The 27,467-nt window shown below is 42.9% G+C and overlaps 1 protein-coding gene across 1 annotated transcript in view; it reads left to right on the top strand.

Annotated features, from left to right (window-relative positions):
* The window catches only part of SPTBN5 (spectrin beta, non-erythrocytic 5), a 313,866-nt gene that overhangs the window by 131,922 nt on the left and 154,477 nt on the right, over nt 1–27,467 (top strand). The window contains exons 23-31 of the mRNA XM_073586632.1: nt 477–703; nt 2,893–3,079; nt 11,170–11,370; nt 12,086–12,202; nt 12,324–12,478; nt 15,719–15,851; nt 16,736–16,881; nt 21,968–22,082; nt 24,303–24,413. Of these exons, the coding sequence (XP_073442733.1) occupies nt 477–703; nt 2,893–3,079; nt 11,170–11,370; nt 12,086–12,202; nt 12,324–12,478; nt 15,719–15,851; nt 16,736–16,881; nt 21,968–22,082; nt 24,303–24,413 (1,392 nt within the window). The remainder of the gene's footprint in view (nt 1–476; nt 704–2,892; nt 3,080–11,169; nt 11,371–12,085; nt 12,203–12,323; nt 12,479–15,718; nt 15,852–16,735; nt 16,882–21,967; nt 22,083–24,302; nt 24,414–27,467) is intronic.

Below are 27,467 nucleotides of genomic sequence, written 5' to 3'. Positions count from 1 at the left end.
GAGGGTGTATACGGCGGAGGAGGAGCTAACCTCTTTTTTTCACTTAGTGTCAGCCTCCAGGCGGCAGTAGCATACACCCACAGTACCTGTGTCCCCCAATGAGTGTCTCGGAGAAAAGGATTTTATGGTGAGTTATCACAAAACTCCATGTTTTTTTTCCAAACCTGATATGAAGGAGACCCCAGATGTATTTCCACGCGATATCCAGTTTAGCAGTTTGATGTTTATAGGAGCTGAACTTTACTTGACATCAGAGCTTACTTACCGTACCCTGATCTTGGCAGTCAGCATTCTATGTTATTTTTTATTAACAATCTACTGCATAAAAATCATGCATTTATTTCAGATATTGATTAGCTCTGAATGCAAGTAATGCAATATGCTTTTCTTTTGAAAAAATTTTTTTTCTGCACAATAAAAATTAGAAAATAAAGGATTAATTGAGTGTGCAACCCCTCATAATGTTTCCAATGCAGGATGCCAAAGAGAAAATTGAGAAGATAGAGAAGGTTCTGCAGTCCCCACAGTCTGGACATGACCTGAGAACTAGCCGAGACCTGCTTAAAGAGCATCGTCAGCTGGAAAATGAAAGCAGAGAGTTAGCTGATAAAATGAATTCAATCATGTCCCGGGCTCATAAGATGGCCACCAATCATTTCAATTCGCAAGGGATCATGGATGAAACAATGAAGTATCTGAGAAGGTAATTCAACTTGTGGTTCTTCTACTATCCTGAAAACAGTGGGAGGTAAATAACGAGGCCATTACTAGTGAGTTGTGGAGAGAAAGGAAGGTAAACTTTATAAGGAATTTTCACACTAGATTAGAGTTGGTATGAATCGAATTGCAGGACCTGGTCCATCGACCATGTCGGTAACCTCAGACCTTCTCGACTGGAGCTATAAGAACCACCTCCTGCCTGCCAGTTTCCCTTGTTCCTATTTGATTAGCCAGACTGGAACAATGCACCTTGCCAGCTAATCAAAGAGGAGCCAGGGAAGCCAGGAGGTAGAAGATGGATCTCAGGGCTCCCGGCTGACGGCTACAGATTACTGATGTGTTCGCTGCAGGTATGGACTGGGGCTGAAATTCAGTCCTGGCATTTGAAATCACATAGGCCCATGCTGTCCCCATCCCCAAGCACCAGATGGTATATATTACTACTAATATTACCCTGGATGGAGGAAAGCAAGATTTACTACACAATCAATATTTCTTATGACACAGTATGGGTCTCTTGAGACCAATGGTTCTGTTGACAACGTAGCAGTCAAGGCAGCCCACGACCAGACAGGCTCTTCTGGCATTTGCCAGAAATTGCCAGATGGCCATACCGGCCCTGGTTCGATGTACTAGGTCCTGCAAATCAATTAGCACCAACTCTACACAGGACCTATCAATCTGAGGAAAAGTTCCTCTTACCTGGCATCTCAGTCTTTGGATCCTTACTACAATGTCACTGTTATATAGTTAGTATGGTTGAAAAAAGACACGTGTTCATCTAGTTCAACCGAGGGATGGAATAATATTATGGAAATGGGGTATGCATACTACCATAAAGCATGATCCATTTGGCCGCAAAGAGCATATTTTTCCCTCTTAATTCTAAGTGTCAATTGACTGGATCAACATTCAGAAAAAGAATTTTACACATTTACCTAAAAATTTGCTATTTTCTGCAAAAAAAAGTGTGTCTGAGCATTTTTGAAACCAAAGGGCTTACATACATTTTATTATTAGAAGAAAACAATATATCAGTGAATAATGTATTAATGAGGGTATTCTCAGGGTGTCTCTAGCAGCACACAACTCTTCAGCCTCCTGAGTTTTCTTAGTTTTAGCACTGTGGGTTCTCTTCCTTGAGTGACAGTTCTGGTGAGTAGTAGAGCTGTAGTACTAGTAGAACTATAAAGCTCAGCCCCAGTTCTGCAATAAGGATCTCATTCACATTTTCAGTATTTGGTCGGTATTTCACATCAGTATTTGTAAACCAAAACCAGGGTGAAAAATGCTCCTGATTTTGACTTACAAATACTGATGTAAAATACTGACCAAATACTGAATGTGTGAATGTAGCCTCACATATTCAGCTCTCAGTGGTTTGTTCGGAGTCTACACTGTTATCACTGTATTTACACATAGAGATAACTGGTTGTAGGAACAAGCACACAGCTCCTGACAGTGAGAGCCATGATTAGAAGACCTGCTCTAAAAGCTACTGGGCTGGTGATTTATAACAGCATCTCTTCAGAAAGAGGGGGAGGAAGGTGAGCAGATAACTTATGTATAAAAATAAATGGGCTGGAAAGAGCGGACTGGGATGTTAAGAGTTAACCCCTCTCCTAGAATGTTAGAACTGCATGGAACATTACTGTACACTATCAAAGATAAGAGCTGTCATTGCAGGAGAATAACATCAGACAAATAAAGCAAGTCTATTGCAAACTTGCTTATTTTTAAGCTGTTTAACTAATTTAAGCAATATAAAAACTAGAGCATACCATTTTGAGACAAAGATGTTGCCTGAATAAGACAGCTATAGTCTATGTGCCTTGTTAGGTATTATGGACATCATAAACAGGGGCCTTCTTGCTTGAGGTCTTAAATATCAAGCAACAGCACTCTGGTTATGGACATAGCACATCTATCTATTGCAGTGTAATACTAGCACACATTGATGACTGTTGACAACCAGCTACTGTAAAGATGTCACATTTGATTATAATGATCAGATTGTTTGAGCAAAAACTTGTAATGAAGTGAATTTCATTAGCGTCAATAAACCTCAAAAGTTCCAATTTTTTATGGTCAACAGTAAAAAGAATATCACTAAGACTTATCAGGACAGAAAAAGGATATGGATATTGCATGTATTGTATGTTCTCATTTCAGGTTTGAGTCCCTGCAAGATCCTTTATCCAAAAGAGGAGAATTCCTGCAAGCCAAAGTGGATCAGTATGAGTTTTATCACTACTGTGACCTTGAATTGACATGGATCAGTGAAAAGATGCCTGTTGCCAGCTCCACGCACTTTGGCAAGTCCTTGGATGCGGCGCTGAGCATGCTTCAGAAACATAAGGTATCATGTCTTATTAACATGATTGAAAGTACTTCTGTGGAATTGGTAGCGATAGGCAATTTATACACCCTGAATACTAAACAAGTTATATGGTTCTCCAAGACCATGAGGGAGGCTAAAGGGCCTGTCACACTAAGCGATATCGCTAGCAATATCGCTATAAGGTCACTGGTTTTGTGACGCAGCAGCGATATTGCTAGTGATATCACTATGTCTGATACTTACCTCCGACCGGCTCCCCTGCTGATTATCGCTGATCGCGCGAGAACGTCCTGGACCATTTCTCGTCGTCAGCTTCCTGCTGGGCTTCCTGTGGCGCCGACGAGCGACGCGTGGACGCGGGCAGGAGGACGTCAGGATCGCCTCGTCTGACAGGTAAGTAACGACCCCCGACCGCTGCTATGTCGCTGGTGAGATCTGCCTGTGTGGCAGCTCACTAGCGACCACTTAGCGATGCACCAGCGATCCTGACCGCGTCATATCGCTGATCGGGATCGCTGGTGCATCGCTAATTGTGACAGTACCTTAATGATTTTATAGAGGGCACTCTGATCCTCGGGGGTGACTTAAATACGTCTCTTGAACCAGTAGTAGACTCTTCAACAGGGAAATCAAGTGTAACCAAAAATGCACTTAAATGTATCTCCGCGACTTCACATTTACACCAGCTAATAGACACATGGAGATTTTTATACCCTAATTCAAAAGACTTCACCCACTTTTCACAAACTCAATCCTCATATAGTCGAATAGATTATCTCTTCTTGCTGTTCCAGATGATCTCGAATCTAAAGGACATGCAGATAATCCCAAGTGTCCATTCTGACCACTCGATACTAATAAGCAAAATAGTTTTGGATCATAGACCAAAAAATAACACATGGAGACTTAATGAGATCCTTTTGTCTGAACACTCCGCCAAAGAGAAAATACTGAGAGCGATAAAAGAATACTTTGAGCTTAACACACAAGACAACATACAATTCCCTACTGTTTGAGAAGCCCACAAGGCGGTAGTAAGAGGGGAATGGATCTCTATTAACTCACGTAATAACAAGGCACGACAGACAAATCTGGAGTCTCTCTTTAAAGAGATACAGATCCTTGAAAAAGAACACAAAAAAACGCTCAGACCAGACACTTTTACTCTTTTGTCGCAAAAAAGGCGAGAACTAAGGGATATAATGAATAAGGATTCAATCAGGGTGTTCACAAAATGGAAACACAGAATACTTGCACACGGGAATAAAGTGTCAAAATTCATGGTGTTTCAGATAAAAAATAGAAAAGCAAAGTCATTAATATATGTCACGTCGGCGGTGGTAGCCGTCGCCTTCCCAGCAGCGGCGGGGTCCGCCGCCGCCTGTACTCTCCGGCGCTCGCCACGCTGCACGGTGCCCGCCTCCTCCACGTTTTCGTCATTCCGGAGCGTGCCTGTCTCATGCAGGCGCCTTAGGCCGCGGGCGCGCGCTCTGCAGGTCTCTTAACCCTGCGGCGCCCGCCCAGAAGCCTGAGCGCCCAATCAGCCAGCAGCATGGTGTATATCAGGCGTCTCCAGCATGGTGGAGACGCCTGATTATCGTGTGCCTTTCCGTGCGGTATCCTGGCCTAGTGTTTAGGGGTTTCCCCTTCACACTCTCTCCATCCTGTACTCCGCTCTCTGTGCCCAGTCCTGTACTCCGTGTCTCCATCCTGTACTCCACTCTCTGTGCCCAGTCCTGTACGCGTCTCCGTCCTGTACTCCGTTCTCAGTGCCCAGTCCTGTACTCCGTGTCTCCATCCTGTACTCCGCTCTCTGTGCCCAGTCCTGTACTCTGTGTCTCCGTCCTGTTCTCCGTTCTCAGTGCCCAGTTCTGTACTCCATGTCTCCATCCTGTACTCCGCTCTCTGTGCCCAGTCCTGTACTCCGTGTCTCCGTCTTGTACTCCGCTCTCAGTGCCCAGTCCTGTACTCCATTCTGTACTTCCTACTCCGTTCTGTATTCCATTCTCAGTCCTGTACCCCTCACTCAGTCCTTTGAGCTGCCCCTCTTGGTTCTAGCAGTCGCGGCATCTGTCTTCCGAGGGTCTGCCCCTAACGGCCCCTGTATAGGGGTCGGCACCACCTGGCGCGCTCACCCCCTGGAGCTCCAGTGCCGCGATCCAGAGGGTCCACTCTCGGATGTAACCTTCCTGGCCGTCACAATATATACGCTCAAAGAATCAAATGGATAGAAAATTGGAGACCCAGAAGACATTGCTTTAGCTTTTAAAGAATATTACGCCTCTCTATACAATCTGCACCCTAGGGAGAGTGAAGAACAATTAGAAACAAGAAAGGTTAACATAAAAGAATTTTTAAATACCATTAATTTACCAAACCTTTCCGAAGAACAACAACTAGCGTTAGTAGGCCCTTTCACGTTGCGGGAACTCCAGTCTGCCCTGTCGAACTGCCCAGCAGTCAAGAGCCCAGGCCCGGATGGACTCCCTGCCTCCTACTATAAAGCTTTCCAGGAGACATTGAGCCCATATCTTCTGAAGTTGTGTAATGAGGTGTTGAGGGGAGCAACCTTCCCGAATCACACACTGGAGGCAAACATTTCGTTGATCCATAAGGAGGGCAAAGACTCAGAGATATGCTGCAATTACAGACCAATCTCTTTATTGAATAACGATCTTAAATTGTTTGTAAAAATGATTGCCAAAAGAATAGGTCTGGTATTAGACACATTAATCTCACCAGAACAAGTGGGGTTTGTTGGGGGCAGAGAAGGTAGGGATAACTCTCTAAGGGTCTTATACCTGATGCAGCATGCTAAAATCCATCATAAACCATTGGTGTTGATGGGAACGGATGCAGAAAAGGCGTTCAACAGGGTGGACTGGACTTTTTTGCAAGGGACCCTTGAGAGATTTGGGTTTCCTCCACTGTTAATCAATGCCATTTTTCAAATGTACACATACCCAACTACGAGGATAAGGATAAATGGAGACTTATCCATTCCCTTTGTAATTAAAAACGGCACCCGTCAAGGTTGCCCGCTCTCGCAGACCCTGTGTATTTTAACTATTGAAACTCTGATTCAAAGCCTTAGACAACACTCGGACATAGCAGGGGTTAGATTAGCTGGAATGTCCCATATTGTAGCAGCTTTTGCAGACGACGTATTACTATTATTGATGAATTCTAGCAAAGCAAACCTTGCAGTGCTGGAATTGTTTGGAAAATTTGGAAGCCTGTCAAATTTTAAAATAAATCTTGATAAATCGGAGGCTATGAGTATGAATGTCCAGAACTTCACCCTTCAAGATATTAAATCCAGATTTCCAATTAAATGGAACTCGAGCTTCATTAAATACTTGGGAATCAAATTGAGCCCACATTGGCATTCATTATTCTCACTTAACTAAGCCCCTCTGATCAACACTACATTAGAACTGATTAAGTCGTGGAAAGCACCTTTTGTCACCTGGATGGAACTTAAGAATCTGCTAAAAAGCTTCATGCTCCCCAAGTTCAGCTATGTATCGAGAATGCTCCCTATCAAAATACCTATCACATTTTTTCAGAGAATACGCTCCATCTTTGGGAAGTACATATGGAGGGGCTCAAGATCTAGACTTAACTATAAAATACTTTCACTCCCTAGGACAAAAGGGGGTATGAGCGCTCCTGATCCACAGAAATATCACACAGCAGCGACACTGTCTTTGACTAGGAATGTGGTACACACCTGGGCCAGAAACTCCAACTTATTAATGCCACTTCCGTCACCTCTGGCCAGGGTGATGGATTTACCAGGGTTGTACTTAGATCAAACTAAAATTAAATTCACAAACTCCTTGCACTCGATTAAAGAGGGCATAGACAATATACTCACAGAAGGTACACTGCTCCCGTTACGAGAATTACATAATAAATTCCCAAAACAACATATTAACTTTCTCCACTATAATAGACTCAAGAAAGCTATTAGATCGTATTTACAAGCTGGTATCCCATCTAGGGAATTAACGACTTTCAAAACCTTATTAACACAACATAAACAACCCATAGGAATATTAGAAAAACCCTTTTGTTAGACTCAGTACCTATTTAACGTGCCTATACATTAGCATGGGAGAAAGAACTTGGAATTAAACTGCAGGACTGGGAGGTTGAGCGCATTTATAAAAATTTGTTTGGACCATCTATCTTTGTAAGAGTTCAAGAAAACTCATATAAGATCGTCACAAGATGGTATACTACCCCAGTAGTAACTCATACATGGTACCCCAACAAACCCCCAACCTGTTGGAGATGCAATAGAGAAAAAGGGGTGTTTCTGCACATTTGGTGGTCATGTGATAAAATTAGACAGTTTTGGGATGGTGTTTTGAAAATTATTACCAAGTTGTGCAAACTTTCGAAACCCCTGCGACCGAACCTCATTTTTCTGAACTGGTATATTGACATTTCACAGACCAAGTACAAATCACTACTCTTATTTTTATTAGCAGCAACCAAACTAATTATTCCCACAAAATGGAGCTCTCAGAATAGCCCGAGCATTGTTGATTGGCTCCAAAAAGTTGACCAGCTCTATTATGTAGAGGAAATTGGAGCTTTTACAAACGTCTCAAGAGAAAGGTTTGGGGTAACATGGGAGCCATGGGTATTGTATAGGAAATCGGATGAATATTTAAAGGTAGTGGGTCAGCAGTCTCACACAGCGGCTGAATGATGGTCTGGCATCCACCCTAAAACCTAACAAGCTTTCATCGGAGGTTGATGCTTGTTACATAGGTCTCATATAGCTATAAAGCACTAACCGCCGGTGTCACTACCGTCTCTTACATGGAAGACTCCCCTTACCTCCCCCCCTCTCTTTCTTCTGGTGTTTCATTCCCTACTTTCTCTTCCCGTCTCTCTGTATCAATGTTATAATTTAAAATCTACAGGTGTGTACACACCGGGTTAGACTCCTTCGTTATAATGCAGTAGGAAAATGAACACAAATTGTTGTGGAACGAGGATTATAACTTCTAATGTGATCAATCTTACCATGTACTATGTAATGACCTAATGAAGGAACTTTTGACAACATTTTATTGAAAAAACACACACACCCAATCTACCCAGCTCATTGTTATATAAATTTGTGATTGAGGATAATGTGACATCTGCATTAAGCTGAAAAGGGGAGCCCTGGAGTTGGCTACTAGTGGGCCCTTGGCACCCCAGTCCGACACTGTTGCTGGCGTTTTATGTCATGTCATGGTGAATGTGGGAACATCCATTTATAACAGAAGGGAACAGTGCATGGTTTCTCTGGTTTCTCCCAACATAAAGTACAGCAGGCATCTTTATGCCCTATTTTACAACATTCTAGAATAATGTACAGTATATATGTCTCTAATCCCCTATTAAAGGCACAAACAATACCTTTTATTATAATCACAGACAGCGCTGTTCGGTCTGATGGGCTTTTCTAGTCTTGATCCGGTGCCTCCTCTCTTCTTACGATTGCCATCCTTCTTCCCTGCTTCATGTGTGGCCTATGTCATCCACACAGTGTCTCCCATGACGCTCCTCCTACTTAGGACGCGTCATCCAGACGAGGCAGGGAAGGAGGACTGTGATTGTAAGAAGAGAGGAGGCGCCGGATCAAGACTAGAGACGCCCATTGGAGCAGACCGCTCCATCTGTGTGTATAATAAAAGGTCTAAAAGTGGTTTTCCTTTGCTCGGAAAACTCATTTTCCCCAGTGGTAGCTTTTAAAAAAGCAAAATAAGAAAACTGTGCTTTACTCCCTCTTGCCGGATCTGAGTGTCCACCGCTGCTCCTACTGTCTGATATTGTCTCCTGCTTTGGCATCATATCAACAGCACTGCAGCCAATCAATGAGCACAGTGGCTCTGCTTGAATTAACGGAATGACTCGCTCACTGATTGGTTACCGCGCTGTCGACATTGGGAGCACAGCTGAGACTGCTCCGGACCCAAGAAGGGTGAGTAAAGCAAACTTTTTTTTCTAAAACAAACCTCAGCTGAAAAAAAAAAGTTTTTTCCGAAACCCGAATACCCCTTTACTTGAAAAGCATATAAATTTTCATTTAAAGATATTAAAATATTCATACAATATAGACAGGAGACCTTGTTAGAGACATCTGCTAGAACTCTGTTAAGGACATAGTTTTCATTGCTGGTTGCGGCCACGGTAAATTTTGCCATGTTAATCCCCATTTGCTCTGGCCGGTAGCATAGCGGTAGACTGTGAATTTTCCTGAATATGTGAGACATAGGAGGGCAGTTGTGGTCTGTGGCGTCCAGTGATCTCATGCATTAATGCGCTGGCCTTCCTATCCTGTGTATTATGAATATTTGATAGTGTAGACCTTTCCAGTTGTGCGTCACACTGTGTGCACAGCGCTGAACGAGCGATGACATGACATTTCAGAGTAGCTACCGTTACATGAAAGTATGACTGAATGTTTATAAAGAATTTTGATCCCTGACAAATGTGTTCACATCGGGTTTGTAAAAATGCTTGACCCTTTAAGGTCTGATCTATTGTGGGCCTTGAATAGGGCCAAGCAATTTTTTTTTTTTTTTTTTGGCCTTTGAATATCTGTTGAATTCTCCCATCAATGTAATTGTAACGTATGACTTATTGATTACGGTAGCTTTTATTATTATTTCTAAGGAGGGGTGAAATGCAAAAATACAAATTTTGTCACATTTTATTTTTCCCCGGCTGTTTAACGTGCAGTGACAATGGCGGGTTTACATGATGTGATCTCTGTGTGGCTTTTGCCATAGTTTTCCGAAATTGTGGATTTTAGAAAATCGCTATAAACTGTGGCAAAAAAACGTCACCATGGACTCAAATATTGAACCCACCCTTATCGCTATATGCTAAGCAGTGTTGGTGGGGGGGCACATTGACATGGCCGAAATACTATTTCCTTCAGCATTCTACCTTTTTGCTATTAAGTCTATGGGGTTAAACGGCCAGAACAGAATCCCAGTTACATTTTTGCTATTGATTGTACAGTTGTGCTCAAAAGTCGAATGCTGCTGACTGACATTATCAATTCCTTGGATATCTTTTTGTATCCCTTTCCTGTTTTATACAGTTCAACTACTTTTTCCCGTAGATCGATTAACAATTCTTTTGCTTTCCCCATGACTCACAATCCAGAAACGTCAGTAACTTGATGAAAAATGCAAGAGTCTGTCTGGATCCCAGAAACTCACTCAGCTTTTATGCGCACACACTGATTAACTGATGAAAAAGGGAAAGGGTCATTTGGCTGTTTTGGGTTGTCATTATGATTTAAAAAGAGAAAACACAATAGTTTGACAATAAATGGCTTCACCCATCCACTAACCATGAGTGGAAAAAAGGTTTTGGTGTTATCATTCATATTCTCTGAAAAAAGGCCAAGAAAGCAAAAATTCTGCTGGGGTATGTAAACTTTTGAGCACAACTGTATGTCATGGCGCCTTAAAGGGTTTTTCAGAAAATCTCTGTCCCTCAACTGCAGTTTGCTAAAAAAAAAAAAGAAAAAAAAAAAAAAGAACAAGCGAACTCCTCCCCAGGACCAGCATTGGGTTTTTCCCCTGCTGTTCCTCATGTCTGTTACTGATTGCAGTGCTTACATCCCATTGACAGTGCTGCAGCCAATCATTGAGCTCAGCGGCTCTTAGTGAACCGAGTCACTGAGCTCATTGATCTGGTGCAGCCAATATTAGACACAGGGAGCCATGGTGAAGACCCAGCATTGGACCCAGGGACGATGGGTAAAGAATGTTTTTAATTTTAGTAATAATCTACGCCCGAGGACCGTGATTTTTCTGACCTACCCCTTTAAAGTCACAATGATTTCCGACTGTGACATCACTTCTTACTCTGCAGTAATTTGCTGAAGCTGAACCTCACAGTCGTCCTGCTCTGCGCAAATAATCAAATCGAATATTACATTTTCTACTTTCTTGACAGTGAAGGCCATTGTTTGCAGATAAAAAGTACTTGTTAAAAACTGTGTTATTTATTTATGCCATAATTATTGTTCCACTTTTAAAGCTTGGTAAGATCTAGAACTTATTTGATCACTTCTTGTTTAGGAGTTACAAGCCGAAGTCAACGCGCACAAACAGCAGTTACGTCGAGTCCTAGAGATGGGCAACTCTTTAATTGCAAGCAGCCACCCGGAGTCTCATAACATCTCTGACAAGAATAAGAAACTGCAAGATGCTTGGTCAGAGCTAGAGCGAGCGTGTGAGAAGAGGATGAGGGGCCTACAGGATTCAGTTGGCTTTCAGAAGGTGAGAAATCACATTTTACCATAGCTGCTCTTTTCCCCCTGAGAGAAAAAATAAATCAGTAGCAAAATTGTCATGTTTTCTGGGATCTATCAGCAGTGTCAGACTCGAGAACATTTAGTCCACCAGAGGATTTCATTCTGAGAGCCCACCTTTCCTATGTACAAATCCAAGTCATTATCGTTAAAGTGTTTTTTAGGACCTAGACTCATTTTTATCAGGCACTACATTAAGTGGTATCGCCATAAGATACGCAATGTTAGGATTCGGCTCTGCTTGCTTATTCACTTGGTTTTCACGTGATTGTTCAGATACTGTTGAAATCTAGATGGTGGAACCAGGTTCTCCCCTACTCAGGAACCCCATAGCAGCTGCAAGGTTTGCACTACAAACCCTCCTGAAGTGGAGGCAGGGCCCACCAAAGGATTCTCCAGTTCTCTGGTGGCCAGTCCGACCCTATTTATCGGTGTACATTATTATTAGTCGGGAAGCCTTTTTAAAAATACTTAGTTGTTTTCAAAGATTTTATATAATATGCATCATTTCATTCCTCTTTCACAATAGTTTCTGCAGCAAGCTTCTGTGTCCCAGTGGAAGCTCTGTAAATGTACTATAATAATAGGCTCATTTTTTTCAAATAAAAAAAACCATTGATTTCTGATGTGTGACTGGAGTTATGAAAGATTAAATATATATATATTTTTATCCAATGTGAAAGTTTCTTCTTGATGTGTCCGACATGGAGAGTTGGATTGGAGAAAAACTTCCATTGGCGAACAGCAAAGATTATGGTAAAGAAGAGTCTGCCACCCAAAAAATGATGAAGAAACACAAGGTATTCTATAAAATGGCTCGTTCTGGTTTACAATGTAGAATGATACATAAAAAATAATATTCAGAAATATGTATATCTAAGAGGATTAAATGCAGCAACCTTCTTCCAATTTTAACCCTAGGACTTACAGCAGGAGATTGAGCTCTACCAAGACTTGGCATCTACGCTAGGTTCCTCAGGACAGAATCTGCCATCCTACGGATATGATGAAGTCGATGCTCCTGTTCAAAAGATCCGCTCGCAGATGAAGGATCTAAAGGATTGTGCAAGTGTAAGGTAATAGATCATTATGTCTTCTACTTGCAACAATGGGGTACATTTATCAATATTGTCTCATTATTAGACAATGTAAACTAAAGCCCCTCTACACCTTAGATGGATGTCTCCCGGCAGCTGTATTGACCGTCACTTTCATACACAGCAGCCATCAGCATCAGCTTATCATCTATAGAATAACAGGATCGGCAGCTCATAATTGGACATCCCAGATCCTTTACTCCCCTTTAAATCATCTTTTCGGGGTCCTTATACATATTAGACTTTTGAACCCATCGGTAATCATGGGGTTGACCGATGTTAGTCTAATGTGTATGTGGGGTTTTAGACTAGACGGTCTTAAAATGTGCCAGATTTATCACAGTGCTTTGTGGTGTTTATTAGATATACAGTAATGTATTTTTAGACTATCTGATCTAAGTTTATCTATTAGTTGACTTATTTTGTGATGGAAACGTATGCTCCTTTCTCTGTAAATCAAACCCCTGTCAGTGACACCATGCCCTCTTGTGGGGCAAAGCGTAAAAAGTGCTTAAAACTGACAATAATTATAGTGCGAGTCATGAGAAAGGAAATGTGCAATACAAATAGGAATTCGGAGAAAAGAAGTAACTTTACATCAATGGTATATTTTCGGTGGCCACTACAAGTTCCTACACCTACAGTACATGGTCATTTTAAGTGAAGCTCGTTGCTACTCCAAGTCTTTACCTCAGATCCCTCCAAAAGTGAGAATTAGAGAAAGAAGAAAGTAGAATAACTGCTGAAAAAGGGAAAGGGGAAGAGATGGGAGACACAAGATATGAAAGTCGAAGCAAATTATGGTAAACCGGCCAAGCTTCCTTTCCAAATGTGACCCAGATCAAAAATCAATTTGTCGATCAAGTGCCGTAAACTTACTAGATTTACTCCATTAATATCAGGAAATTAGTCTCGAAGACGTAGTATTTTATTATGGGAGCCATACATGACTTCCAGCAGTGGTGTAACTAAAGCTTAAGGTACCACAAGGCAAAATTTGTACCTGGTCCCTCCTCCCCACCAGCATATTGCTCAGACCTGTGGGCCCTAGTGGTGTTGATGGAGTCTATATTAATCCCCCCACTTAAAAAAAACAAACGATTTATAACTCTGAAAGAAAATTACTACAATTAGATAATTATCTAAGTAATGTTTCTAAATAATAGTCATTAACAAATATTATTATTATTATTATTATTATTATTTATTGTTATAGCGCCATTTATTCCATGGCGCTTTACATGTGAGGGGGGTATACATAAAAACAAGTACAATAGTCTTAAACAATACAAGTCATAACTGGTACAGGAGGAGAGAGGAGAGAAATATCACTATACTGTTAACTATCAAAGTAGTCCATTGTACCAAGACCACTATACAAGGTCAAAATAATGCCACTACCCCCTGATCTTATAATACCACCACATAGTGTCTGAATATTATCACCATCCTGTTACTTAGAAAAATTTGCTATACCAAGGCCAATATTTACAATAATTCATACAAAAGACACATACCGCCAGACCATGACCATATATTGCCACCAAATAGTGACCGAATAATACCAACCTACTGATTTGTTAATAAACATCTCTGTACTAACACTATTATTTCCCCCATACTATGACCATATAGTGGTAGGTATCAATATATACAGCACAGGTAGCTCCAGTGAATCACCAGTGACTTCTCAAATTGAATTACTTTCCTCTTTTCTTCTTCATCCGGCACAGACCACTGTGACTTCTTTCATCCACAATTCGTCTCTGCAGAAAGCAACACTCTGACATCTATGTCTGAGCACACTTCCCACTTTTTCCCCACTTTCACAGTAACAGTACCTCCATTTTGTCCCACAGTAAAATTATTCCCAAAAATAAAATATAACCCAGTAGTGATGTTCCCATATATAGTAGTGATGTTTATATCCTGTTTGTGCCTGAAAACCATTGAAATGCCCCATCCCATACAAGAGTAATGTCCGTCTTAGTAGACCTGATATAGTTGTAATAAACCCTTTGTGGCCCCATACATTAATAATATCCCCCTATGTGGCCCCCATAGATTAATGTCTCCCCTCTGTGGCCCTGTACATTAATAATATCCCCCTCATGTGGCCCCCATACATTAATAATGTTCCCTTATGTAACCCCCATAATTTAATAAGGTCTCCCTATGTGGCCCCCATACAGTATAATGTCCCCTTTTGTGGCCCCATCTATAAATAATGCCACCATTGTGCTCTTCAGATTACTATTGAAAAAACAACCAAATCTCACCTGTCCCCCACCTGTCACTACACCTGTGGCATGATAGACTCAGGGGTGTAACTACAATAGGCGAATGGGTTGCGATCGCACCCGGGCCCCAGAGCCTAGGGAGGCCAAAAAGTTCATTTTGCCTACGTAAAATGACCAATGCTATTAAAGACTTAAAGCAATAGTTGGGGGCCCCATTGGAGCTTTTGTATTGGGGCCCTTAACCTGCAAGTTACGCCACTGGATAGACCCCATGACTGTAGAGTAAGTGTGAGGCAGGGAGCTAATGGCTCTCTGTTCTGCAATAGATTTCAGCTGGAGGTGCATTGGAGGATATCACTGGCTTTAACTGGCCACCTCCTCCAGGGGTCCTGACACTGTCGCACCCCCTGAAAACCAGTGATTGTTTTAACTCTTTGTTCCAGTGCCTGGGTATATATTCTTCCAGGTCTGAAGTGACAATTACGAGGATCCCTTAATGATCCTCGGGGGTCATCATGTCCAACCCCCTGTTCAATGCAGGATTCACTAATCCATATCAGACAGATGTCTGTCCAGCCTCTGTCTGAAGACTTCCATTGAAGGAGAACTCACCACCTCTCGTGGCAGCCTGTTCCACTCATTGATCACCCTCACTGCCAAAAAGTTTTTCCTAATATCTATTCTGTATCTTCTCCCTTTCCGTTGTCTCTTTTCAGTTGATGTAACTCTATACCATTGAGATAGTATTTTCTATTTTTTATTTTATTCCTATGCGTGACACTTTGTGATTTACGATAAACTGGAAAGACAAACAGGTTAAGTAAGTGTGTAAGTATGCATACATTATCTTCGTCTAATCAAATATGCTCCATCTACTTAGGTTATTTTTCATATTTTAGGACAAAGCTCATTTCAAAGACAGTTTGGTGGGAAAAAAATGCTGCTCTTTATCATTATTTACTATTATTACTCCACATAGATGGGGAAAACTGGAAGAGGCTTTGGCTCTGCACGAATACATCCGAGAATCTGGAGACCTTCAGGAATGGATGAACCAGCAAAGACAAGTGGCTAGTTCTGAGGACTACGGCAACGACTACGAGCACGTCCTGGTTAGAAAGTCATTATTTATTTCCTTAATTCATTTACTAGACTTTTTTATTATTGACGATATATATATTCCATCTCACGTTGGTGATGCTGATCACTAGAAAGCATTGTATACATTTTTATTTGGATCGGATGTGTGGTTTCCTTTAAGAAAAGTGTAGTCTAAGCCATGGAAGATGATGATAAATAATTCAAGGCAGTAACAGAAACTCATCTAGGTGGTAAAAAATAAAAAGGGGGAATGAAAAGAGCATTAAAGAAACTAACCATGCATTTCCCCTTCCAGACAATGCAATAAGCATAACACATGCTATGTTGTCTGGCAGCAGCTTGATGTAGGGACAGAGACCCTGATTTTGGCGATGTATCATTTACTGGGTGCAGCAGTTGTGTTACATTCACAGTTTGTTCTGCTGTGGATCTAACAGAGCTCGGAATGCTGAGCTTCTTTTTTAGCCCCACCCACAGCACTGATTGGCTGCTTTCTGTGTACACTGTACATTGACAGAAAGCTTCTAATCAGTGGTGGGGGTAGGGTTAGACTAGGAGGCACGATTTGCCTAGTCCTGTGGTGATAATCTCCTGCTGATAAAACACTAATTGTACTGAACAAACAGTCCAGTAAGTAACACATCACTGGAATCAGGCTCTCTGCATCTACATTATGCTGCTCTCAGATTATAAAGCAAAAACCTTCGGACCGATTCTCTTTAGTAGAAATAACATTTGGAGGAGAACCCTTATTTTCTTAAAGTTATGAGATATTTGAAAAACTAATAAATATTTTTATTAAAAAAAAGTGTAAAACAGCAATATCAATAAAAAAAAAAACCCACTCCCCAAAAAATGTATCTTTCTGAGTTTGGTAAAGCTTTTGTTTCCACAGCAACTCCAAGCTAAGTTTGACACCTTCCAGCACCAAATGGAAACAGCTGGACAAAGGATGGCCGGGTGCCAGCGACTTGCGGATAGTCTTCTCGACAGAGGACATTCTGACTCGATGCAAATTCTACAAAAACAAAAGGAGTTACGGTAAAGGAATTTTGAAAGTGATTTTTGGTAGATGAGTCCAATAACTTAGTTATAAAGACAAGTTAGGTAAAACCATGAATGAAATCATAGACCGGTGCCGATGGCTTCACATAACCAAGAGGAACCCGCTGCGGTCCTCCGGACTTCCGAAGGAAAATTATGTCACTTGCTTGCAAACAGAGCGTCAAAAGCATCTCACAGAATACGAATCTACATTGTAAGTATATGTCACGAGGACAGATTGCTCATGTTAGCTCATACAAAGTAGATTTTAAATTAACAAGACATCACGTTTGGTTCATTCTATTGTATTTTGTCCGTTCTGTTTGTCCAAATTTATTGAAGGTGATAAGCATCTTTGTTCAAATAAACTTATATGAACACCCTACTTTAATTAAACTTTACAGATATTAATAGTACAAGCAAGTCTAATAAAAACTTTGTAATATAACGTATCAGAGAAATATACCGTATTTTTTGGACTATAAGACTCACCGGACAATAAGATACACCCCAAATTTTCAGGAGGAAACTAGGGAAAATAATGTATATGCATCAAATGGGGTCCGTCTTACAGTCTGAATTCAGCTTACCGGCGGAGGTGCAGCCGTGGTGGTGGTGGTGGTGGAACGGGGTCACAGGAGGTGTTCAGAGGTGCGATGCTACGGGGTGATGCTGCGAGTTCCATCCCAGGCTGGTTAAAAGGGGTGTTCTGCGGTGTTTGGTAGGACTCAGTGGTGCAGGGACCCCACCGACATTTTGTGAAAGCCTGGAACCCCCGCACTTTCAATGCGGTGGACTCTGGGAAAATGGCCGCCGTAGGCGGCACATGCGCACTATGAGATTTCGGTACTGAAATCTCATTTTCCAAGATTTAAATCTGCGCACTGCATTGAAACCGTGGAAGTACGGGGGCTCTGGGCTTTCACAAAATGTTGTTAGAGCCCCTACACCACCGAGCACTGCTGAAAACCACCTCCTACCAGCCTGGGACGCATGGCATCGCCCTGCAGCATCAAAACTCCGAACACCCCCTCCTCAAGGCCCAGAGCCCACAGCATCGCCCGCAGTATCGCCTGACTCCTGCCGCCGCTGCCCCCCTCGGTAAGCTACATTCAGAATGTAACACTCACCCCAATTTCGCCAACATTTTGGGGGGAAAAAGTGAGTCTTTTAGTTTGAAAAATACTGTACTTCTTTCTCCACTTATGAGCCACTTCTTCCACCCTCTTACCTCCAGAACTTATCATTCACTTTCAAAAACAGTTTGACTACTACAGGATTCGCAGCTACACAGATCAGTACTACGGTATATAGTCCTCCATGCTACAGATGCTTTCTGTCCTTATGCTACCTATTAAAAGAAATCCCGCTATGTGCTGTAACGTGTATAGGAAACATCACATCACAGCAGTTTCCTCCCACCAGCTCAGAGTCAACTGCAAATTAGAGAGAGCGTCTGCAGAGGAAAAAAGTGGTGAAAAATGCAGGATACAAGTCATATAATGACCAAAATAGGCTTATTTCTCATGTGCAGACACATGACGGATTATTCTGAAAAGTTATATGAAAGCATACAGTATGTACCATTTAACTGCTTCTATTATGTGGGAAGGAAGAAAAAAATGGAATAGTTGCGCTACAGCAGAACATGAATTATATAGGAGATCGTCAGTCTGTTTTTACCAGCTACTTTTAGGCTATGTGCACACATTCAAGATTTGCAACAGAAAATTCTGCTGAAAATCCTAACGTGTTGGCAGGAAAAATGCTCAGGAAAATAAGCAGGTCTTAGCTGTGTATTTGTCCCATTGACATTTTGCAAAAGCCCGGAGCCCCCTCACTTTCAATGCGTTGGACTCTGTGAAAATTTTGTCTCCCGAGATTGAAATCTCTGCATTGCTGCATATAGCATATGTGATAGAACAATCAAGCCCCCTAAAGGGTTTAACAAGAACAGGAAAAATAAAAAAAATAAAAAATAAAAAAACAAAAGCTTAAATTCCCCTCCTATCCCCCATTGAAAATAAAGATATTACATTTTTGCAAAATATATACATATATAGTATTGCGGTGTTCAGAAAAGTCTGATCTATCAAAGTATATAAACAATTATCCCGATCGGTAAACGGCATAGACTTAAAAAATTCAAGAACGCCAAAATTATGGATTTTTTTGGACGCCGCAGGTCAGCAAAAAATGCTGTAACAAGCGATCAAAAAGTCACATCCATCCCAAAATAGTACTAATTAAAATATTGTCTTGCACCACAAAAAATAAGCTATCATGCAGCTCTATCGGATGAAAAATAAAAATGTGACGGGTCTCAGAAAATTTCTGTCATGACTCTGTTGTTGGGTGACCCGTAACCAGGAGCACCTTCCCTGTCCCTACAACTAGGGGGCGCCATAGTTTGCCCTATTCCCCAACCCAGGGAAGAGGGGCGATACTGTGCACCGCAGTACACCAAATTGACAAACAAGGCAACACAAACAAGGGTTAACAGAAAACTCCAAGCATATGTGGCGCCCCTGAGGGTTCAGTCGCCACAGAGGTGCTGCACCTCCTCCTGAGGTGTGGTGCCCCACCATCCAGGTAAGGTGGAGACACCTGACCACACTCCAACACCTGCATCCCACACAATATAGTAGTGTAGCAAAGCACCTTTGGTGGCTCCCTGCTTGGAACACGAAGAGTGCTGGGAGGTGGGTGGAGCTTAGTTGCACAAGTGAGGGAGAGATGATTAGGACTAGGTCAGCCTGTGAGAGAAGATCCCCTGAGTGGGATGGATGGAGGGAGGTGCTGCAGCAGTCTCCTGTGACCTGGAGCTGCTGGCACTGGAAAGAAATATAGAAAGCCTGATTCTCCATAAGGAAGAAAGATTTGTACGGAACGTAAGGAGAAGAAGAGAATTAAGGACTAGGGTCGGAGTGGAACCCTTCCTCAAGTTCTAAGCACATGGCTGGGGTCCGGTCCCCGAGATTGCATGGATACTAATGGTCCTGCAGCAGACACCGGAGGAATAGAAGTTGTCACCACTTTATTCACACACAAGACTTGGGGGCACAACAGCAACGTGAGTGAGCCGGGACTACGTAGTAAGGAGTCCCCGAAGCAGGCTACAGCTGTCTGCCGTACAAGTAGAGTTCAAAGGAACATCTTAAAGAAGGAACTTGGGTTTAACACACAACCACAAGTACTTCATTACAAGCGCTAGAAAGGAAACGTTCAGAGAAGGCATATGTTGGCGGAGTGTTGGAATGGAGTACTTCATCTTGCCTGGAGGTTGGCTGGGTGCCTGACCTGGAGGACACAGCACCGAGGCGGGCACCTGTATGCACAACAGACTGTGAGTAAAGCTTTGGAACTACATGCCCTGGTGTCCTCCGCTTATTCCTGCATCAACCCACTCAGCACTCCTACATCTCTGTGCTTAACACTGCACCGTTATGCTCTCCTCACTATCTCCCCATTTACACTGCCCTGGGACTACAGTCCTACCTATGGAGGGCTACAACATCATTGCTGCACCACACCACCTGTCCCAGAGAAGCAACCCTGCAGCGCTGGTCAAATTGACCAGAAACCTCAGGTGGCATCACAAATCATCCACATATAAACTTTAATCAGCCACGCTTAACACCATCCCCTTTCACATGGATGCCCAGGGCCACGGACCGGGTCACCGCTACCATGACACTTTCCTCTGAGATACCGGCCCGGTACCGAGTACCCCACGGCCCTGGCGGGCAACCCACATACAAACTATTCACTCACATATAACAGAGGAATGCATCGGGGAGTGGAGGATGGGGAAAAACCAAAGTAAGAGAAGGGAAGACAATTATCACACTTAAAAACCACGCAACAGTCACAGATAACTTTCTCCAAAACTCCTTCTCATCATTATTTGTGAGAGACACCATGAAACCAGAATTTGGGAGAGAAAGGAGGGTAGTTTGGAGCTCACCAACTAGACCAAACTAAGTTGGAATTGACTGGTCGGTGCCAAGGTAATGAACTAAATTTTATTAGGTGAACATTAAAATTCTGAAACAGAAACTTAATGCGTTTCTGGCGCCCTTAGTCCTAATAAAATTTATTTATTTTATTACCTGGACGGATGTGTCGGAAACCCTCCTTTTTCTCGTACCATGGGTAGGGTTGTCCTCCTGGCCTTGAGTTACTACATTTTTTACCAAACAAGTAGATTTTTAATTGTGCTGTATTGTTCTGGCTAAGAAAGGGATTCTGTTGCAATGTGCCCAGGACATAAATGTAATAGTCTCCCAGTACTGTGCTTTGCCTGCAAAGTGGTTCATCATAAGTGCAGTACAGTAAGGTGATAGGTGAAACTGACCGTAATTCTTGGCCGGTAACCGATGAAGCCGCACCGCAGTTATCAATGTCAATATCGTCACACGTTCAAGAGTTGATTGTGTTCTTTTGCTTCGTTTAATGGCTTTTTTTTAGTTAGTAGGGTCAGACACTAGGTAAAAACCATATTTTTCACTAATCCCTTCTGCCCTGCACATATCTTTACAACCTCAGGTAAAGAGGGAGAGAAGAAGTGCCAAGGAAACAGAGTCGTATGTCTCTGGAAGCTGGATCCTCCAGGCTTAAAATCAAATTGGCAATTGCAGCCTTTTCCGGACTAGAAGCTTTAATTAGATAATTATTTCTGGCATACTGAAAGACGGGATGAAATACTACAGCTGCGTAACATGACTCTGACAACGCTGACACTTCAGCAGCATATTTTTCAATTTTTATGACTTATTTTGACATTTTTAAATACACAAAGAAATCTGGTTGAATGGAATTAGGTGTTGTTTTTTTCATGCAAATTGTACAAAGCTATAAAACCTAGGATAAAAATGAAATGAGCAGTAAGTGAATAAATAGTAATAATATATGTGAATAACATAGGGGACTTAGCTGACGCTATTTTGTTCAAAAGAGCGTAAGAGTCATCCAACCACGACAAGGTGAACCAATCGGGATGGACTCTAATTTTTGTCATATAAGTATAAAGCTAAATATAAGTTTTTATATAAGTATGTTTGTTGGTTTGTTTGTTTTAAAGGGCATCTTGGGAAGAACTTCAGCAACTAACTAAGCAACGGGGAAAACGGCTGCAAGATGCTGAGGCTGTTCATAAGTGTTTTTGGGATCTAAAAGAAGCCCTCTCTCACATAGAGGTTAATATGATTGATGAATAGTATTTTTTTTATAAATATATGTAGCAATTAGAATCATGTGACGATCTGATAAAAACTGCATGTCCTACTCAGATCTCACCTTGCCTTTTAACGCCTCGTTCAGATATCCGCGAGTCACATATGTGTTTCCACGGACAGAACACATACCCATTATAGTAAATGGGGCTGTTCACATTTTCGCAATTTTTGCTAAAAATCATTTGAGACGTGTGTTTTTAATCTAAGTCACAGATCAAAATGACCTATACAAATCTATGGGTCTTGCAAAATCACGGACAGCACAAGGATGGGATCAAGAACAGTCCACGTGCTGCTGATTAGCATTGCAATGAATAGGAGAAGCAGAGCAGTTTTTTGTTTTTTTTCCAGTGAAAAATCACTGATGAAACTCGTATCCAAAAAACTGATGATGAATAATGGTCTGCATTTTGAATACAAGGAAAATTACGGTCGACTGAATGAGGCTCATTAGGGTATTCCCATCTCCAGGATCCTATCCCAATTAATATTAGCAAATACCTCCAATTAGAAATGTAGTATAGTTCTCCTGATAACCTATGTCGCTTATCCCATGTGCAGGGCATTGCAGTAGCTTAGGTATCCATGGTTGCGACCACTCATATAGTGACAGTTAGTTGTCAGTGGTCGTAACCATGGATACCTAAGCTACTGCACTGCCCTGCACATGAGGTAAGTGACATAGTGAATCAAAATAACTATACTTAAATTTTTAATTGTGGGTATTGGCTAATATTATTATTATTATTACACATACTACATAAAGGGGTAGGATCTTGAAGATGGGAATACCCCTTTAAGTCTTTATGGTTCCATTAAAAACTATTGCCTCCCAGAAAGCTGACTGTTTTTAACTGATGCAAAAAATGACATCAGTAATGTAGTTTAATGGAACAGTTTATTTTTCAGGATTTCTTATATAGCGCCATCATATTTTACGGCACTTTACAGACATCATCATTGCTGTCCCCATTGGGGCTCGTCATATAAATTCCCTATCAGTATGTATTTGGAGTGTGGGAGGAAACCAGAGAACCCGGAGGAAACTCACACAAACACGGAGAGAGCATACAATCTCCTTACAGGTGTTGTCCTTGGTGGGAATTAAATTCAGGACTCCAGCTCTGCAAGGCTGCAGTGCAAACCACTGAGCCACCGTGCTGCCCACTGAGTCACTGTGCAAACCACTGAGATGCCGTCCTAACCACAGAGCCACTGTGCTGCCCAATTCACTATTTGCATAGATCACGTAAAAAGATCTGTGCATTTTTCAGATTAGATTGCTAATTCCTTGCTTTCAGGAACTGCCATGAGCAATTATTACCCCATGTCTACGATTAACTTCCACTAGGGTACCGTTACACATAACGATGTCCCAGCGATCCCACCAACGACCTGACATGGATGGGATTGCTGGGACATTGTTAGCTGATCGCTGGTGAGCTGTCACATAGACAGCCCCTCCAGCGATCAGGACCAGCGAGCACGCTGGTTACCTACGTAAACATCGGGTTTCTAAGGGCCTCGGGGCCCTTAGAAACCCGATGTTTACCCTAGATACCAGCGTGCACTGCAGGCAGGGCCGGAGGTGGAGGCAGAGCGGCACAGACAGACCGGCGTAGCTCTGCTATCTGCTACTCCAGACAGACTGGAGTAGCAGATAGCAGAGCTACTCCGGTCTGTGCACCGCTCTGCCTCCACCTCCCGCCCTGCTTGCAGTGCACGCTGGTATCTAGGGTAAACATTGGGTTTCTAAGGGCCCCGAGGCCCTTAGAAACCCGATGTTTACGTAGGTAACCAGCGTGCAGCGTCACTCATCGCTGGCTCCCGCTGCCACACGAGCGATGCGCGCTGGCCAGCGGGAGAGCAGCGATGAAAAAACGGGCCAGGACGATCCAGCACGATCAGCGATACCCCGCGGGGGGGGGGGCGATCGCTGCTGGATGTCACACACAGCGATCTCGCTGGAGAGATTGCTGATGTGTCACAAAATCAGCGATCTCGCCAGCGAGATCGCTGTGTGTAACGGGCCCTTAAAGATCGTTGGTGATAATTGGCACCAGATACATGATATTACACTAATGTGCCAGAAAATGGACAGAGGTGACACAGTATTTTGGGATCTTATCATTAGATATCTGAGCATAGATGTTGTTTTGTTTTTTTTCAATTGCCTGGCAGGAAAAATCCCAAAGCATTCCAGATGACATTGCCAAAGACCTTAGTGGAGTCCAGTCCCAGCTGCGGAAACACGAGGCCCTGGAACATGAGTTGTCTGGGAATGAGCAGCAGGTAAGCGATTCATTACTATGCATGTCTGGGGAATCGTAGCCGCAGTGCTCCCCGTTTAAGACTATTCTTACATGGCTGATGTGGCTCAGCTGTCACAAGCATTCACACAGCTCGGTGACACTTCAGTACAGACTTCAATCATGTGTTAATGCATGAAAAAAAAGAGGAGGCTGTCTGGAAAGTAAGTTTTTCTGACCGAACAACTGACACACAACTCAATGTAAATGAACTCCTGCTCCTCCTCCCATCAAAGTTGTTATCCTCTTAATAAATTGCAGACATCATATTATATATCACTGTGTACTTACAATTGCTCATTTTGGCTTTCTACTCGATTAATTCTTCTCTTTTCTATGCTCTACATAGAAAAAAGGAAGTCTCTTTCCCCTACATGAGTCATCCCCCTTTTCAACTCCTGACTCAGCTGCTTAGGTCCTCTCCCCTACCAGGGACATTTGCAGTGATGACTCATACAGCGAAAATTTATCTCCTGTTCCTACATATAGAGAAGGATTCAGCCAGTCAGTTTTTAATCACGTGATTTCATAGACCTAATGGAAAAGAGAAGAATTAACTGAGTAGACAGGCAAAATGAGCAATTGTAAGTACACAGTGCTATATAATATGATGGCTGCAATATATTAAGAGTGCTTTTTAAATCTCGTAAACTTATCGGCACCTTTTGTATATACTGACAACTCCCCCCCCCCAAAAAAAAAAAAATGCTTAAAATGTGTGCATGTAACACTATTGTTAGCGTCCTTTTTTATTTCAATTTTAGATTTTTATAGATCTTTATAAAATGTGTGAACTAGCAGAAATGTTGCTCGTCTACAATACATACTGCAATACAGAAGAATAGAGAAACAGCGGCATGTCTATAACTTTGACTCTCATGTGTGAAATACAAGAGGACAAGAAAACTGACATTTTATCCATTTTTAACAGTAACTTCTCTTTCCTTGTGAAGTTAGAAAGGAAGAATAACGAAGCATTATTTATTTTTTTATTGCTCCAATGCAACAAAATAAAAATAAGCTGAGTTACGAGTAGTCTTGATTGAAAATGTTCTGCAACCTTGGGAATATTATCTGCTTCATATCTCCATCCCCTCCCTCCCAACCTTTTGAAAACCAATGCGTCACAATGGTTGCAGACAGACTCGGACTGGCCCATAGGGGAGCAGGGGATTTCCCCGGTGGGCTCCCTGTGCATATATGACCCCCAACCCCACTTTATGGGCAGTACTTGGCATAATTCACTTGATTTACTATATCTCCTACAATCCCATTGACAATGAATTGAACAGAGGTCAAAAATACACACCTATACTTTATTCAATCCAGGGTTGCAGAAAAAAGAGCCCCGTTCTTTATTTTTTATTTTTTACTAACTCTCTAAAGGGAATCCATCACCCCACAAATACCTTTTTATTTACCTATATTGTGATATAGGGGACTTAGACCCTATAATATTGTTGCTAGCACTCTTCTCATTTCTGGTACAAAGTCTGAGATAAGAACTTTTTCTTTATATACAAATGAAGGGGCTTTGTTTACGCCCCTGTAACAACCCTGCTGGCATCACTGCATGGCCTCCCATCCCCCGCACACCAACTTACTTTCTGCTTCAAGCCATGCTGTGAATTCTGTCTGTTGCCAGCTCTGTGCCTCTGCTCTCCATGTTTCCTGACTGTGTGTATAGGGGGCGGCGCCTGAACTCTCTGATTCTTATGCAGTCAGGGGGCACCTGGCTAATGGGTCCCTGAGCAATCACCTAGAGCCCTTGACTATTTAGCTCCACTACAACCACTGAAACATTGCCTGAGCAATGTCTATACTCAGTTAGCAACTTGCTGCTGAGCTAGCCAGGCCCTGTTCTGTGTATCTCCTTCTCTGGAGGATTACTCCTAGTCTTGCCTTGTACCTTGTCTGCCTGCCAGGAGGCTGAATATCCTGGCCCTTGAGTCTTGGTCCCAGTACCTTGTCTGTACTCTGTCCTACCTTAATCTCCGTTTCTCCTTGTCCGTGGCTTCCTTCCCTGCTGTGTCTTTCCTTGTGTCCTCCCTGTCTGTGCATCTGCACCCTTGCAGCTCTGTCTGTTCATCTGCACCCTTGCAGCTCTGTCTGTTCATCTGCACCCTTGCAGCTCTATCTGTGAGTCTGCACCCTTGCAGCTCTATCTGTGAATCTGCACCCTTGCAGCTCTGCCTGCACGGCTCTCTAGCTGCCCAGCCTACTCCGCACTCCAGCCTATATCCATACCTGCACCTCCTGTGTGAACAGGTCCAAATCCTGTTCCAACAGTCACCACTCCCTCCAGCCTGCACCTGCTGTGAACAAGTCCCTACCTGCCCCTTCTCATATTACGCCCGCCCGTCCTGTGTCTCCAAGCCGTGCCCGCCTGTCCTGTGTCTCCCAGCCGTGCCCGCCTGTCCTGTGTCTCCCAGCTGTGCCCGCCTGTCCTGGGTCTCCAAGCCGTGTCCGCCTGCCCTGTGTCTTCAAGCCGTGCCCGCCTGCCAGTGTACCAAGCCGTGCCTGCTTGCCCTGTGTCCCAGCCGTGTCCGCTTGCCCTGTGTCTCAGCCTGCTTGTCACTCACACCTGTCCAGGTGTCCTGTTCCCGAGTGGGATCAGCAGCCACAGCCAGACACCACCCTGGAGTGGCACCCGGCAGCTACCTGCCGCACAAGCCTGACCTCACCATCAGAGGCTCCAGCGAAGACCGAGGTAGCTGCCGTAGTTACGCCCCTTCCAGGGTAGTCTGGTTTGTGGCACAGTGGGGCCACAACTCCCCGGCTCGCGCCACTCAGCCAAGGGGTGAGCGTGACAGCCCCCTTTACTTTGCACGTTGGGGGCTTCCCTGCTTCTGATTTACAGTACTCTTTTTTTTACAGAGCGTGCATTGCCTAAAGTCCGCTAGCGTGTATGTGCACAGTGACACTGCCTGTACATGTCCACAGTGGCCAGGTGTGTTCTCCTACCCTGCTCATCTCTGTTTACAGCACTCGCTACTCTCCTACCACTTGTAAGTGTAGTAAGCATTGTCAGCACAGA

The sequence above is a fragment of the Dendrobates tinctorius genome, unplaced genomic scaffold (genome assembly GCF_039654945.1).
Source record: "Dendrobates tinctorius isolate UK_male_01 unplaced genomic scaffold, ASM3965494v1 ptg000010l, whole genome shotgun sequence".
NCBI classification, from domain to species: Eukaryota; Metazoa; Chordata; class Amphibia; order Anura; family Dendrobatidae; genus Dendrobates; species Dendrobates tinctorius.
The sequence above is the reverse complement of the archived record's forward strand: the minus strand, read 5'-3'. Positions and strand labels throughout refer to the sequence as shown.